Consider the following 17,478-nt stretch of genomic DNA (forward strand, 5'->3'; position numbering starts at 1 on the left):
ATAAGCACAAAAAGAATCTCATAGACTTACCATTACAGCTGTCCTTTGAGTATGATTGCAGGGGATCACTACAGCTGGGAACTGCAGAAAACATAAAAACAGTTGAGAAAATAAATTCCTGAACAGTACATTACTGTTCTACATTTATCACATTTTAATATTTGACACCTGAATCAGGATAACAACAATGGTCAATGTAAAATGTAGACTGAGGACTGCAGACTGCAGACTGGGGGTAAAATGAAGACTGACAGAGGGTAAGATACAGACTGCGAACCAGGGGTATGGTGCAGACTGAAGGTAAAATGCAGACTGCAGACTGGGGGTTACATACAGACTGAGTGTAAAATGTAGACTGCAGACCAGGGATAAAATGAAGACTGAGGGTAAAATGTGGACTGTGGACTGGATTTAAAATGCATGCCATACCACTGGAGTTGTCCTTTGAGTATCATGGCAGGGGATCACTGAGTAATCACTACAGCTTGGAACTGCAGAAAACATAAAAAAACAGTCAAGAAAATAAATTCTTGAACAGTAAATTACTGTTCTACATTTATTATGTTTTAATATGTAACACCTGAATCAGGATAACAACAAGTCAGAGTGTAAAACACAGACTGCGAACTGCAGACTGAGGACCAGGGGTAAAATGCAAACTGAGGGTTCAATGTAGACTGAAGGTAAAATGTAGACTGCATACAGGGGGCAAAATGCAGACAGGGTAAAATGCAAACTGCAGAATGGGGGTAAATAGCAGACTGAGGGTAAAATGTAGACTGACAGTAAATTGTAGACTGAAGGTAAAATGTAGACTGTGTACAGGGGGCAAAATGCAGACTGTGGGTAAAATGCAGATTGCAGAATGGGGGTAAATAGCAGATTGAGGCTGACCAGGAGTAAAATGCAGATAGCAGACTGGAGGTAAATAGCAGACTGAGGGTAAAATGCAGACTGAGGGTAAAATGCAGACTGCAGACTCTTGAACTTTTTAACTGTTACCATTTCCATCATTGAAAGCTAAATGTAAACAGGCTAAATAGATTCAGCAAACTGCGTTTCCATTCGGACTAACCTAAGTGATGGGCAGGCTAGCTGGAGTGATATTCAAGCAAACCGGAGGGCAGACTTCCACTGCAATTAGCCTGAATAACCATGCTAACAGTTAGCAATCGATAATGGAAATAATACAATTTATTTTATGGTTAGTTCTGTGAGTGGGCAAGATGAACCGAATTGTGCATTGTGATTGGCTACCCAAGCAGGCAAGATGGGGCTATCTTGCCTGCTCGGGATAAGCCTCTGTGTCCTGCAAGAATATAGTGTTCTTTTTCCTTATAATAAAACCTTTATTGACCAAGCTTATTTGGTCAAGATGGCTGGATACTGAGTGCCTCATTCTTTTTTGCGTGTTTATGTCTTGGTCCATAGACATGCATAAAAAGAACTTGGCCAATATCCAGTCATCTTAACCTCATGCTTGGTCAATAACCCATAGATGTATTTAAAAAGTCTGTAGTCCGCAATCTGCGTTTTACACTGACCAGGCCAAGAATATTCCCCAGCAATGCACATTGTCATAGGCGATGACTGCAGAAAGATGACTGTGTGACAATGGTAGGCTACAATAATGATCAATTACATGTTATCAAATAAGACCAAAAAATGTTTTTTTTCTCAGTGTGCATATTGTACCCACTCTGCAGTCTGGATAATTTTTGTACTGAATGCTTTTAAACTAAAACTGTACACCTTCAGATACATTCTAGATCTTGATGCTTTCATTAAATGAGCCCGACACAGGGCCGACACCTGGAGGCGGGGAACTCCCAGAAAAGTTGGGTGGGGGCGTGTGGCCCACTCCCCAAAACCCTTACTCTATTTATGACCAAAATCTGCGATTTTTGCTACCCTATCTATGACCTGGCCAAAAATTTGATACCCAATTTATGACCTTTGTAGCTGGCACAGTTGCCCTATACATAAGTTATGAAGGCCTTTTGTTGACGGTCTTATTGTAATCTTCTAAGAAACATACCCAATTCAAGACTAGAGTGCTAAAACCATACCTTATTTAAGATCAAAATGGCCAAAAGCAATAAACTTTTTATGACCAAAACGACTGAAAAACCTACTTTTTGTGGCCGCACAGACCTATAAAGCCCGTATAAGAGTACCCCCCCTCCCCCCGGGGGACTGACACAACCAGCTTCATATTCAAGCAGCAACATATTGATGACCAAGAAGAGTTGTTACTCACGTTTTGTTGGAAACTAGTGTCATCTGATTCCGAACAAGAAGTCGGCTTTCTGAATTCCAAACAACATTCGAGAATGCCTTTCAACGTCCCTTCCAATTTTTTCCGAAAAGTTCCGTATTTTGATCGGTTTGTCAGCTGACGACGAAACTATTAATTGTCCATTTGGACCAAAGTTAACACAAGAGACTCCTTTACGATGAGCTTTAAATGGAGATTTCCTCTTGACCATTGAATTTGGGTCTGTTTTTGGCCAATTCACAAGTGTCGTTTACTTCTAGTGAGCCGCCATATTGTCAAATATCCCCACCTCACCATAGAGGGTGAATATTTTGCCGCATGATCTTGAGGCTGAGTGCAAAGCGACAAAACCGGTTTGAAGTAAAAGTCATTTTTCTAAAAAAAAAAATTGCACACCAGGTTGTAATCTGTGCAAGAAAACGTTACCAGTATCCGCCATATTGGAAAATTGCTAGTTCAGCCTTTTTAGTGATATGGAATATATATTTCGAGTAGGTAATCGCTGAACTAGATTGTTTCTGGCATAGAACTGAGTATTGTTTCAAGAAAAAAGCGGGAAAATGCCAAAAGAAAAGCTATGAATATTTCAAAATATCCTTAAATTTTCTAAATATCTCGAAAACTTCTAAATACCCCAAACATTAATATCCGGATATTTGAGGAAAGGCCTATCCAGAGCCCTAATCAACGCCGCTTCCTCTACTTGGTAGCAGCGCGAAAAAGGCAAGCGAAAGAATAAAATAGGAGAGGAAACTAGAATTTTGTTTTGCCTACTCGCACCGTCTTCTACCTCAATTTTTCTCCACTTTTTTGCAGTGCTCCCCGACTAACTAAACTACTGTAAAGGGCTAGTGGAGTTTTGATGCAAGTCGGATCTTAATGATCTTTGCGAGATGATAAGTCCTGTTACAGGTAATCTCTATGCCGATATTTATGGCAGGAAGCGTGGCGCTGGGTTGCAAGCCGTTAGCAATCATCATGGTAACAAGAGCAAGATGTGATTGGTCAGTGGTACGTATCCAAAGGCAGCCATTACCTAATCAAATAAAATACAAAAAACGCACACGCCATTACCTAATCACAGCCACGCGGGCTTTGTTTAACGATCCCAGAAATCCTGGTGCCGAAAACGTGTTCTTAGTCTCCCCAGAGCTTCTTAAGAAACATAAACATGTGTACAAAATACATCATGGTAGTGGATCTAGATCGGCAAAATGATTAGCATAAACGAGAGGCTACAGAAAACACAAAACGTTTCTACTGCGAAGCTACGAGTGCAAAATGTTAACGCTATTTACCCGATTGTCCATTGGGAAATGACTGAATAATAGCGATTGATATGTTGTGCGCCAGGTATGTTGGGAAGACGAAGGAAATCCTCACCCTGTTACCCACCCCACCCGAGAGCCCGAGAGCCCGCAAAAAAACGCGAAACTTTTCATGTCCGTAGTATAGCTAACAGAAACAACGTTTACAGGTGTGAGTGTTGCTTTCAAGCGCTCCAGTTCTCACCCGCACAAAATTTTGTGGGTGAATCTGCTCGAGAATTTTAAGATCCATAAACTCAAAATGTGGTTTTAAGTTATTAGTATTTTTTGAGACTTAGGCAGTATCCACACTACTCTGGAGGAATTTGAAAACGCAGCTTTATTTCTACGGTTAGGCCTACCGTCCACACTAATCTGTCACGAAAACGGGCTTTTCGAAAACGCTCTTCCAACTCAGTGGATCGTGGAGGAATTTTGAAACGTCGCCTTTTCGTTTTCGTGTGGACGGAAAACATTTTGAAAACGGAGCTTTTGAAAACAATGCAGTCACGATAATCATGTGATATTCCCTACCCGAGTGTTCCTCCGGAACACAAATCCAAAATGACGGTGTTTGTTGCGTTTTTAAATTCCTCCCGCGTAGTGTGGACGGAAAACATTTGATGCGTTTTCTAAGTGAAACCTTCGCTTACAAATTTCCCAGGCGTAGTGTGGACCGGGGGCCTTAACATGTTGATCTAGTTGCAGTCAACAGGATGAACGCTTGTGATCCAAACTCGCAACTGGCCAAATAATTTAAAAGCGTTCTCCGAAAAACAAGGAGCAAACAGACACAAAAGAGAAATTTCTAGCAAGAAATTATTTTGATTGATGGTCAATTTAAGTAAAACCATTTTTTCATATCCATTGTTGTCATAATATGGAAGTTCTGAATGCGGTGTTATTTTATCACGGCAGCGGGCCAAAATTTCAATACGATACTATATCTCTGTCTCTATCTCCATTGATGTCATATTTCATGTTCATTAGCGCCATGTCCATCACTGACGAATGTTTCTAGCGCGGATGAGGTTATAAGCAATGCGACTTTACATGTTGCGTTGTTTATAGTCATCCGCTGGGACACCAAAGACGGATTCCACAGATCTCAGGTAGGTCGGTCTCTGCCATCAATTGAACTTAATTCAGTTCGTAACTGACCACTTTTTAAGGGAGCTCTGTCACAATTTGAGGCGTCTGTTTTACGATATACAAATTTACCTTCAAATGGAGGAGATGTTTGCGAAAATAGAACCCCCAGTGAGAGAGCAATGAACCAAGCAATGTTGTTTAAAGATCATAGATTGACTAAAAACGAAGAACGTGAAAGAATTCGACTAAAAGTTTTCAAGATCCTCGATGTAAACACATTTAAACATGCTTCAAAAAGACAACATTAGATTCTGGAATAATGCTGGAATAACCCAAATGATTTTACGATGGTAGGGTTTGGAGTGCGATGCTTTAATTTTTAATTTACCGCCTTCTTCCTCTTATTTAGTCCAGTCCCTGAACTCTCCTTTCAAATGGGGCGAGAAGTAAGGAGAGTTCAGGGTGTGGACTACGTCTTATTCTGCTTGTGTTGCGTTTAAGATTAGTCGTGAAAAAATTACACGTGCGTTGCACTGCGTTAAAAAGCTTTGTTTTCACCGGAAGAGGCCATCGAGCGAGGTTTGAGCTTTCCTGAAAGGTAAAGAAAATGAGTTTGTTTATCTGCATGTGCGGTTTGGTTGTTTCTTCATCTTTTCTTAATAATTTATACATACAATTTTTTCAAGTTTGTTGATGCTGTGTTGTGGGTGCAGAGGCTCAGCAAAGTGTGTAATTAACTTCTATTTTCTCCATACATCATCAGTGCATTGTTAAGGAGAAAGCTAGTGAGATTGTGGAAAATCATCAGTGCAACAACAGCTATCTGTTCCAACATCTGATTTCTAGTTGTACTGAATAATAGCGCATTGTGAAGCAGACAAGTGATTTTGTTGATGTAAAATTAAACTATATTCTCCAAACTGGTATTGAACGAAATGTAGTGCAGTCGCTAAGGAGAATTGATACAACTGTGAGTGTGAACTTCAGCTGCATGGAAAGCGACGTGTTTGAAAAGATTCAGCCATGACTAAATAATAGATAAGTTTACGAAACCGCCACCAATAGACGTATTTCCCTTGTTACACATTTTTAGAAGATAAATATTGCAAGTGAAAATAAATTTTCGGCTGCCCTTACTCTGTTACCGGAAGTTTTCATTCTATTTCTTTCTACTGACAAACCCTGAGAGATGACTCGTCCACTTTTGGAAGTTTGTATTTGAATGAGATGGAAAGGAGGAGACAGAACGTCTCTTTCGCGGGAATTTGCTTGTTAATTGAAGTCATTTATCTTTGGCATAACCGACAAGCATCACTTTGATCGATTCTATAAATGCGCCTGTTTTTTTCAAGCTCAAACATTCATTAAGTCTGTTTTCTATTTTCTGCCATAAAGTTAGCTTTGAGAATTTGGTGGCAAACCAACTGAAGCGCATTGACTTCACAATTGTTGCCATTGTGTTTGGCGAAAGAAAATCACTTACGAACTGAACATGCAAAGTTTTCTACTGACTTTCGATAGCTGGGAACAGAAAATATATTCTGTTTCTTTTTTTATCACAGTAGTATTTCTTTCGAGTGATCTTTCTATTTTTCACCACATAAAAAAAACATATTTAATTCGTTATCTGAATTTCAAAGCGGGCAGAAACCAATCACCAGATTGCCGGGACAATTAAAGAGCCAACTATTATTTTTTTCAGATGGCTGCGGGCTGTACTGATAAATTGAGATATTTGCATACTCTACTGGTAGCTGATATAAAATTTGGATCAGTATATATTTGTTTGCTTATCAGTTTCAATCACCCTTGGGCGTTAAAATAACCGGGACAATTCATGGTAAAGTGCACCTGTTAAGGGGTGAACCACCAATAATGTAATGGTCCCCCTCTGCTATAATGATCCTTTACCAAGCTTACTACATGCCGATTATAAGTCTCGTCACAGAATTGCTATAGTCGTTACTAAAACGTGTTCAGCGCCCTAAGGTCTACTTTTATCGAAGCAATTGCAGGGATCCAAAAGTTGCGAGACATCAAGTTCATTTCCTGGTTTCGATCAACGAAATTTTTCTGTTTTTGAACGTTGTGACAACGGGCAGGTTTAAACTATTGGCAAAGTCACTTGGGGGTGCGTTATTTTAGTAGCTCTGTGCATTTAATCAAGTACACTCTTACTTTTTTTTCGATTGTACTGCGATTGGTTTCGAGATTTCAAGAACGTGACAAGGTATCGTGTTGAATCTTAAGATTAAAGTCTCGAACAGCCAATTATAGATGCAGCATCGCCAATGAATTGTTCATTTATTTAAGTAACCTGTTCAAAATTGTACTCTAGACATTTATGGCAAAACATACCAGATTAAGTAGTTGTTGAGAAACGGAAGACGAAATTGTCATTTTCAGTACATTTTTGGCGCGAAACATGGTAACCCAGGGGTACTATATCATATGGGGGAGCCAAGGGGCCCGACCCGTTACCCTTTTGTATACCATTTTGCCAGAAAAGGTACTCCTGTCGTATACCTTTAATTTTAAAAAAGGTACGCTTTTCACACGCTTTCGTAACCGGCCTTTATTATGAGTAAATTGCCATAAAAGGAAATCTTCTTGTCATTTTCGATGTAGCCGTTAAAAATTTAATCACACGACCACAACATGCGTCTGTTCGAAACATTTAAATTAAAGTCCTTTTTAATAACTAAATGACAGATTTCCCCACTCTTTCGTATACTTCAACTTGTGAAATGCCTACCTTTTTTTTATGAAAAACTGGTTCATTGCATAATGCAATTCGAGAGTTTTCATTGGCTTAGCCATCATGGGTTATGGGCCATTATACCATGCTCTACAAATATGGCAAGCGTACGTGTGATGTTTTTGAGTGTGTTTATTTTTGTTTTAGTTTTTATCTTTCTATATTTTGGGGGCGATTTTAATGAAACAATTATTCCACTCGCGCCTGTTGGATATGAGACGATTATAGCCAACTCTACCATCTCATATCCAACGCGCGCTCGTGGAATAATTGTTAAATATACCTGACTACCTAAAAAGGTATCCCTTACGGGCAAGAGTCTCCCCGTACAGACCATAATAGGGAGTACCCCCCTAACCGGGTATAATGAGTTAGTTAGCCATCCAGCAGAACAATCGGGACGGAACACAGAGCACGACCACGTTTCGCCAGTTTCGCGCTAACCCGACTTTTCTGCAGGCTGTATGAGTTAGTTCGAAGGACGTCTGACAAAGCCTGAATACATCATCAAAAGAAATAAAAAATGCTACAGATGTTTCTCTTTATGATCATCAAGTAAGCAAGAGAAAAAGTAATGATGGGAGGAAGCTAAGCATTTGCAGTCAAATCAAATGCTTGGGTTTTTAAGAGGGCTGTCTGCTTCAGGGTCGTGCATAAATTTCTTGTTAGGCAACTTTATTTGACAGTTTGATTGCGTGAAAGACGACAGTGTCAAAGGTAAACTGGCTTCCTACGCGATTGCCTAACGGAAGGTGAGTGAAGCCACTTTCAGCGTTAAACAAAAGTGCAGCTGAACTTTGAATAACATATGATTACCATATCTCTAGGATTTCTCTCTAACGCAACCAAAATTTTGTGACCAAGTGATTTTAGTAGCCTTCTGAAGTGCACAAAACACCGGATTCTTCTCTAATATGTAAGTTATCTTGACAACTAAACAGCTAGCTGGCAGCTTTTTGAGCTCTATGTTTTAATATATTTTACTGAATATTCTTTCATTTTGATTATATTGCTTTCTCCTTTGCTTTAATTTTTCTCGCCCCTGATTTTAGGTGCACAGCATGCGCAAAAATGTTTTCTAATGATTTGGATGAAAATATATTATTCCATTAGGGAGAATGTGATATTGACTTGAATATATTAAAATTAGGTCAACATTAGTAAACGTTTATGATCAAATTGTTACCTGCGTGTGACAAACGTGTGGTTGATTATTACAAGATTAAAAACGCCATATAAACATCAGATGATTATTTTAGCCTAAACCAGATGGATGGGATTAAAAAAAATTACGTCTTCGAAGTCATGGCCGCTCAATATTGTCAATTTGTTCTGGAAGAAGATATCAAAAACCGACTCCCCACTGACGTAACTGCTTAGCGCGACATGACTTAAGTGGCAGTTTAATTTGTTAAACAAAGTGCATCTGAAACTATGATTATTTTTCAGTGCTATTCATCTAGAATTTCACTCTGAGAAGTTCAGTGGAACGAAAATTTCGTGACAAGGAACAAGCCGGATAGAGGGATACAATTCTGAAAGTCTCGGGAAAATCTCTTCATGATCACCGTACGTTACTTGTAAAATTAAGATTTTACTAGTCTTCTTTGACTTTCTGTTCCTCGCAGGGATCATATTTCATGAAAACTAGTTAATTGTACGTTTCATTTTCGTTGGTTTAGTCTTTGCTACATATTTCCTGGAGTCACTGTTGGTAGCTTGCTTGGATTTCACGTATGAATGCTATTGGAATTCACTCAAGTTTTCTTCCTGGATTCGCCGCTCTAGCTCGTTTGAGCACGGTCTGCAGCCGAAACAAAGACCCCGAGCGGGAAATCTCCCCAGCTGCCCACCAGTAGGAAGGCTAGCGTCAGGTTGAAAGATTTCTTCAAAAATTATTTCAAGTTCATTTATTTCAAAGGAACATTTGGCCAATTCAGAACCAGCCGGGTTACGGATCGCATGTTAGAGGTACAAATATACTGGTTCCCTTTCTTCCTTGTTACGTTTCTAATACGACAAAAAGATGTGTTTGTTTGCTTGAATACATTCAATAATTAATTCTAAAACAACCATTTTAGGTGTCCGCTTCTAGTGTTATATTCAGACTGATAATCTTGTTCTCCTGAAAACCAAAGAAATGCATATAGTATCCAATTTAGCTAAAATATTAGTTTCTTAACTGAGCTTGCGATAGATCGATCGCTTTTGTTTATCAGCTGTCATTAAAAAATATGTATATATATTAAGGAAAAGACGCTTTTTTGCGCCATACTAGCACGTCAGATTCGCATTTTGAAAAATAGCTATTTTATTGCTTATCGAAGAGGGCAATAACCGAATGAGGGAAATAACGACTTAAGTTCTGTATTTTTACAACGAACGCCTGAAACATTTTGGGACTGATGGCACAACAATGTTGCAATTTTCCTCTGTCGCAAACGAAGCGAGTTCCGCTTCTTTGTAGGTAATTGAAAACCGTGTTTTTCTAAGAAAAAAATACATCCTTCTCTTTAAAACCAAGCTCAGATAAATTTTCGATTAATACCCGAAGTTAAGTAGTACAATTATGCAAATTTATTTAAAAGAACCCAGCCAATCTAAATCGCTACCTTTTTTTAGAACCATGACGCTTCACTTGACAGTGTTCAGAGTCAGGTGCTCTCAGGGGTGTCCGACAAGGGGTGGGTTCACTGATCTCGCTCGTAACTAGTGTCACGCGAGGCCTTTGATGATAGTCATAACAAAACAAAACTGGCGGGAGATCATCAAAACTTGGACAGATATTTACATTTTAGGTGGTGTCGCTGCTTACCCAAGTGAATCTTCGCACGAATCTTCGTAAGGAAATTCATTCATTTCGTTGCATCTCTAACACCGCTCCCCCTGATGATAAATTAAAGGACATGGTGGGGTATCGGCAAGTCCATCTTACTTCCAGCCCCTTAAAGAGCACATTCAAAGATTTCCTTTTCAAGCCGGCGTGCGGAAAAGGTTGTCCGTTTTTACCGGTGTATGGTTCATCGAAAAAAGACAACATATAAGCGCAGTGTATTAATTCGTTTCCCTTGTTTATAGAAATAAAACAAACACGGAGTCACATCTTAGATTGGTCCATGGGACTGATGGCACAACAATGCCTGCAATTTTTCTCTGTCGCAAACGAAGCGAGTTCCGCTTCTTTGTAGGTAATTGAAAACCGTGTTTTTCTAGAGAAGAAAACAATACATCCTTCTCTTTAAAACCAAGCTCAGATAAATTTCCAATTAATACCCGAAGTTAAGTAGTCAAAATAATGCAAATTTATTTAAAAGAAACCAGCCAATCTAAATCGCTACCTCAGTTTTTTTAGGACCATGACGCGTCACTTCACAGTGTTCAGAGTCAGGTGCTCTCAGAAGTGTCTGACAGGGGGTAAGTTTACCCATCTCGTTCGTGACTAGTGTCACGCGAGGCCTGTTGATGAAAGTCACAATAAATCTGGCGGGATATCATCAAAACTTAGACAGATATTTACATTTTGGGTGGTTTCTGCTGCTTACCCAAGTGAATCTTCGCACGAATCTTCGTAAGGAAATCCGTTCATTTCGTTGCATCTCTAACACCGCTCCCCCTGATGATAAATTAAAGGACATGGTGGGGTATCGGCAAGTCCATCTTACTCCCAGCCCCTAAAAGAGCGCATTCAAAGATTTCCTTTTCAAGCCGGCGTGCGGAAAAGGTTGTCCGTTTTTACCGGTGTATGGTTCATCGAAAAAAGACAACATATAAGCACAGTGTATTAATTCATTTCCCTTGTTTATAGAAATAAAACAAACACGGAGTCACATCTCAGATATGCCACCATAATTGGTCCATTTCTACAAACTGGGGAAATGAAATAATCTGCTGAATTTGATCATTTTAGTTCTGGGCTGTTCTGTGCTGTGCCATTTACAAATCGATAATATAAAATGCAAACGCCTGGGTAGTCCATTTCATCTAGCACTTGCTAATTGAGTAAGACATGAGCTTGGCAGCGCTAGCTACAAGTGACATTTAGGGGGAAAACTTCATTACGGAAAAAAAAACTAAAGAAACACAGTTTGGTTTTCTCAGTTCCGCAGCTCTCTCGTGGAATTTTTCTCTCTTTCTTGCGAACAGTACAGATTCACTATCCGAATGCGTGAATAACAGACAGTTAAGAGTTGAAAGTTTGAGTACACCTATCGAATGAAGCACGAGGCAAAATACAGCTTGCGACTTTCTTTATTAACTTGTTACGCGAACAGAAAGATAATTACAAAACTCATTCAAAGGAGGAAAAAAGATGATCTTTCCGTCATAATATGAAGTGTTCATTTCCTAGCAGAATGCTAAGTGTCAGTGCTGTCTGTAGTCTGACAGAAAATTAATAAAAATAGCCATCGAAAATAAATACTTCACCGATCTCTGTGAAAAAAAGTGTTGGTGTCAATTTGTTTTTCAAAGGCGAGAAATTCCGTAAACACGCACTCTCTGAAGACGATAGATCTATGATATCTGCGAAATAATAGAGAATCAGAAACCTATTTTATTCTTGAGCTTTTTTTAGTTATTCTGGTGCTATCGAAATTAACGCTAATGCATTTATATTAAAAGTTCCTCAGCTTCCGTTCAAACTTAGCAAAACACAGAACTACACTTGATGCATTATAATTCAATACGTGAACGAAAACGGTATTGGGACAAAGTTTTATTCAAACAGTCAAATATTTTTAAATGTAGTAGCCTCGTGTTTGGAGAAATATGGGGCTTGTTATTTACATGAGCGAAATTTAATCGAAATGTCATGCTACTCAATACAACTCAATAGACAAAACGCGTCATTAGTCAGTCCAGAACAAATTGAGCGCCGCTCATTTCATTTCATTTTAGCATGTATTCTCCATCTTATTGTTATTTGTTGCAAAGTTTCAGAGCAGTAATGATATATTGTTGAAGTGAGTGACGAAAGAAAATGGCCCAACAGTTGAATTTTACTGAACCAAGCGAGGAGGAACTTGAGTGAGATTTTTTTGCTTTACAACTTCGTTTTTCTTAGTTTTTTTTTTTTTTTTTTCGTGCAATAGCTCCGAGAACAGCTTCGATTCCACAACTTCCGAAATTAATAAAAACGAGGGAAAATAGGAAGTTGGCTAACAAAACATTACTGTTTGCGTTTAGGATGATGGACGAGATAGAACCTCAATGGTTTCTTGTAACGGGATTTCTCCTCTCTGGCTTCGCTTTAGTCGGTAACAGCTTCATCATTTTGCTGATTGCTTCAAAAGAGCAGCTCCACCGTACCACGAACCGTTTTCTCGTGTCTTTGTCCTTCGCGGACCTTGGTGTCAGCTTGAGCGTGTTTCCAGGCGATTTTTTCTGCTTACCCATAGAAGAATGCCGCTACCATCTACTCGCGTCTTTCCAATGGGCGTTCTTGTACGCGTCTGTCGCCAACCTGTGCGCGCTTACAGTGGACCGGTACATAGCCATCGTGAAACCGTTTATCTACGTCTTATTTATGACGAGGAACCGGGCTGTGGCCTTCACCCTTGCGGCTTGGATTCTTCCTTTCATCTTTTCCTTTGTTCCTTTGATTTTTATAAACACTGAAGAACATATACTCTACATGAGGAACTACACTTACGTAGTGACAGTCATTTTCGAGTTTATTCCCCCGGTAAGCTTGCTGTTTGTCACTGCACATATGCTTTACATCGCCAGAAAACACGCTCGCGAGACGGCGAACGTCATGCAGCAATTACGCTACAATCAGCCCGCTCCGGGCAGCACCAACCCGCCTCCCTTGCGCCATGGTAACAGAGCAAGGTCTTCCGTGGGGTTCATCGCATTCGTCGTCATATTCTTCGTTCTGTGTTACTCGACAACCATTGCAGTGTCCTGCTGTGACATCTTTGAGCTTTGTGATCTTCCATTTGAGTTAAACAGGGCACAGGTATTGCTGCTGATTGCTAACTCCGCGTTTAATCCCTTCGCTTATGCACTTCTCAAACATGACATCAAGAAGGAAGTTAAACAACTCCTACGGGTTGGGGCCGTGGATAGACAGCGCTCACCTCTTCAAATGGAACAGAGATAGACGTACAGAATAGTTTACGTGTTTATGGCAGTCGGAAGAAACAGTAAAATTTCTCTTCCGATTGTTTTAAGAAGATTTTCGTGGAGTTTGTCGGAAATCGTGCAAACGCTTCTATGCTTTCCCGGAAATTTGCGAAGATTACCGAAAACCATCAAAAAGGCCTAACTTAAGTAACATTATCAGTATACTCTCAAATTAAACTTAAGGGTTAGAATGTTATTAATTCACGGTAGTTTATGTGCACTGAAAAAAAAAACGCTTTTAGTTAAAAACAACATTAAGATACGAAATATATGAAAGAAATTGTTATTAGTCAATCATTACATTGTTACATTCAAATATGAAATAATTTATTTTATGAGAAATATGCGAGGATAAACCAGTTTCTAGTTAACTTGGTAGGTAGCTATTTGTTTTGAAAGTTAAAATGTTGTCTTTAAATCAGGCATAATACGACATTTGCGTTCAATAGAGTTTTTCATCCTGTTTAATTTTCTCTTACTACTGATATAGCTACTTGCCCTAATTTCGTTTGATAGCCTGGATGATTGGTGAGAAGACAGAACTTGTTTACTCTTGGTTGAAAAGACTAGAAATTACAAGACGTCCCGGCTTTTTTACCGTGTAAATATTTCAAGTGTACGCTCGTTCATTTTCCCTCCGCTTTCTCAATTGTTCTCTATTTTCGTTTACAACGGGAGAAAAGAGCTATGGACCATAGAACCAATCTGTATCAGTGGCGCTTCCAGACCTTGAGCTAAGATGGGGGCCCGGTTTTGTTTTACTTGCCCTGCCGGCTTTTCTTCCTTCTGTCATTTCTTCTTCTTTTACCCAAAATAGATCTAGATCCGCCACTGTGAATCCAAAAATCTATGAATTAAACTTGATGAAAACCGGTAAACCTTAGCCTCCCGCACTGGCTTGTTTCAAACGTCGGCAGCCTAGAAATAAATGCAAACTGATATGATAGTTCATATAGCGGGGGTTCACTTGTTTTGTCATGCTCACTTGTGACAGATGCACCAGATGGTCGGATTTGTGTAATCAATTAGGTACCCGCGCCGGAAAACTGACAAAATGTTAGATCCTGTTGCATGGTAAACTACATTAGTCGGTTGTTGTGTAAAGTAGTGCTGTACGTAATGGGTTCTATAAAAAGCTCTACTTGTAAAAAAGCCTATACATAGTACGAAATCTGTTATTCGTCGTTCTAAAAGCGGTTACGCCGATAAAAGCCTCGTGAAATATGTCCACGGCTAAATCGTTTTGAAAGCTCAGTGCGGCTTTACAAGCGCTGCTCGTTATAAAAGTTCAGCGAATTTTTTTTTTCCCATTAAAAGCGGTAAAATGTCTAAAATATGCACAGCTTCTAGTTAAAAAGGTACAGCTTGTTCTAAAAGTGCCTGCCTATTTTCCGCTTTGTCCTTAAGGCGGCACTCCCTAAAAGCACAATAAAATGTTCGGCTTCCTTCTGAAAGCGTCACTTGATAAAAGCTAAATGAAATATCATCTAAACTGTTGGTCTTTGGCCATCGTAGCTTGATTAAAAATGTAAAACAAACAACTTTTTGCTGACATTTCAAGGCCCTTTCGGTCCTTTCGAAACATGATCACTGAGGGTCCCCAATAGGTTTGGCGGGATGTGGGATTTGGCTTTTTTTCGCCGTGATATTTGGGATTTGAGCTGAAAACAGGGGCGGGAAGCGGGAATTACAATTACGAGCGGGAGTGGGATTTAGTGTTTTGATGGGCTTGGGATGAGGGATTAGCAAGGGATTTCAATTTTTACGTGGCCTCATGAATTGATTAGCGCAAAAGCCGCAACTTGGGCAGAAATGAACCTTTTGTGCGTATAGCTGTGTCAGGTTTCAAGTAATGTATAGCAACGGCTCTGTACCCTCTTAGGTTCTGTCAAACGTATCCATTATCGCTTGACCACGTTAGTATCATAAGACTGTATGAGGTCTTTGAGTCCTTTTGCGATCCTCTGACATGAATGACATCTGTCCATTTCCCACATCTTCAAAGCTTGCGAATGTAATATTGACCCCCCCCCTCCCCCCCGATCCTTTCTAGTTTTCCTAGTCTTTCGACCCTTTCTAGAGCGCTTGGCTTGTTTTGGCCACATTAGATGGCGGTGACAATGATTTACCGAACGAAGTACGAGACATTATACATATTGCGTGGCCATATATTACAAAAAGGATGTGCGAGCGGGAATGCCTTCATTCGGAAAGAAAAGTTCTGAGCCCAGGTTTTAAGGAAAGTGAAGACACTGAAAGCTTTGAAAGAAACTATCAGGTGTGTTTACTGGCCATGTCTCGAATATGGGAATGAAAAATCTTTTTCTTTCAATGATACGTGGACAAAAGGAAACAAAACGGTAAACAGTTTACGGAACGAAACGTTATAATCATTAATTTTGTGCTTACTTATCTGCTACCCATTGAATCCTTTTGTGATATTAGATGCGATATCTATTTTTAAAAAGTCTCTGTGTTAATAATTTAATTAATTATTAATTTAACAAATTAATAATTAACGCAGAAACGTCTTTAAAAAGTAGGCGGGATCGGGATTTCCAGGCAAAAAAGGGCGGGATAGCGGGATTAACAGGAAAAACTGGGCGGGAAAGCGGGATCTGAGGACCCTACTGTGAACCCTCTAAAAACACTATAAAATGTTCGGCTTCCTTCTGAAAGCGTCACTTGTTAAAAACCAAATGAAATATCATCTAAACTGTTGGTCTTCGGCCATCGTAGCTTGATTAAAAATGTAAAACAAACAGCTTTTCGCTGACATTTCAAGGCCCTTTCGGTCCTTTCGAAACATGATCACTGATCACTCTTCTGCTATTAAAACAACCGGTCACAACATCAGATGGGACCATTTTAACATTTTGGCGTCTGCAAGACTGACTACCATTGTAAGGTTAAGGAGACCTTGTTTATTCAGGAGTTACAGTCAGCATTGAATGCCAATGTCAGCAGTGAAAAGCTTTTACTTTATTTTAGGCAAGTTTTTCCATTGTGTCACTTTACAAACAGTTTCCGTTTGAAACGTCTTGAATTTCTACTGCGGATGTTTTCTGTCTAGGTTCCAGACCCCCATTGATACAGCATAACTAGCTTCCAAAAATTTTAACGGTTATACTTTTGAAAATGTATGTTGACTAGCATATGAAACGTCAAGTTCATAAAATGCATGTTTTTTAAAATGTTCATCACCGCTGTTTGTTTTATATTTTCATCAAATGAAACATGTTCAGGTTTGTTAAAACTTGACGCCACTCATTAAAGACCCATGCACAAGAGGTTTCTTTCCCGGGGGAGGGGCGGCGGCCCGCTTCCCAAAACCCTTGCCCTATTTATGACCAAAATCTGCGATATCCCCTGCACTATTTATGACCTGACCAAAAATTCGAAACCCTATTTATGACCTAACGCTTAAATCCAAACCCTGTTTCAGACCTGCGTTATAATAAGTTCCCTGGCTCAGACCAATGTTAAATTACCGTAAACATAATTTGTGAAGGGCTTTTGCTGATTTTCTTTTCAATAAGATAATGACGAAAAAGTGGCTTATTTTTCAAAACATACCCATATCAAGGCTAGAGTGCAAAAACCATACCCTATTTATGACCAAAATGGCTGAAAAACCCTATCCCTGGCTTGGGACCGCACATACCTATATAGCCCATATAAGAGAGTAACCCCCCCCCCGGTCTCTTTTGACAGCGGTATCGGAGCGGCTGCATCCATTCATGATTCGAGATGTTGAGCGATGTGCTGTCAATCAGAGGACTAGCCATGGAGATGTCTTACCTTGTAGAGTGATAAGCGTATTTTCAAATTGTGGAACCTTTTCCATTTACAGCCGAATAGCAAACGTCACTTCCTCTGGCGAAAATTAAAAAACTGGCTGTTGAAAGTCTGCAATT

At 39.5% G+C, this 17,478-nt stretch overlaps 1 protein-coding gene across 2 annotated transcripts; it reads left to right on the forward strand.

Moving 5' to 3' along the window:
• The first annotated feature begins 8,670 nt into the window (after nucleotides 1-8,670).
• LOC110046610 (adenosine receptor A2a-like) lies at nucleotides 8,671-14,169 on the forward strand. 2 transcript variants are annotated; one of them, XM_020752297.2, is made up of 3 exons: nucleotides 8,671-9,004; nucleotides 9,118-9,406; nucleotides 12,620-14,169. In XM_020752297.2, the coding sequence occupies exon 3, from the start codon at nucleotides 12,621-12,623 to the stop codon at nucleotides 13,536-13,538; it is 918 nt and encodes a 305-aa protein (XP_020607956.1). In that variant the 5' UTR covers nucleotides 8,671-9,004; nucleotides 9,118-9,406; nucleotide 12,620; the 3' UTR covers nucleotides 13,539-14,169. The 2 variants fall into 2 exon arrangements, with proteins under 2 accessions (XP_020607956.1, XP_020607955.1); XM_020752296.2 differs by lacking the exons at nucleotides 8,671-9,004; nucleotides 9,118-9,406 and adding an exon at nucleotides 9,421-12,460.
• The last annotated feature ends 3,309 nt before the right edge of the window (nucleotides 14,170-17,478 follow it).

Source organism: Orbicella faveolata, unplaced genomic scaffold, assembly GCF_042242905.1.
Source record: "Orbicella faveolata isolate gen_17 unplaced genomic scaffold, um_ofav_v1 contig_35, whole genome shotgun sequence".
Taxonomy (NCBI): Eukaryota; Metazoa; Cnidaria; class Anthozoa; order Scleractinia; family Merulinidae; genus Orbicella; species Orbicella faveolata.

Excerpts from the sequence above, each read along its gene's own strand:
- LOC110046610 (XM_020752296.2), top strand. The coding sequence starts at position 12,414 with ATGGCCCAACAGTTGAATTTTACTGAACCAAGCGAGGAGGAACTTGA. Across the intron at positions 12,461-12,619 it reads CCAAGCGAGGAGGAACTTGA|GATGATGGACGAGATAGAAC; the intron begins GTGAGATTTTTT and ends GTTTGCGTTTAG.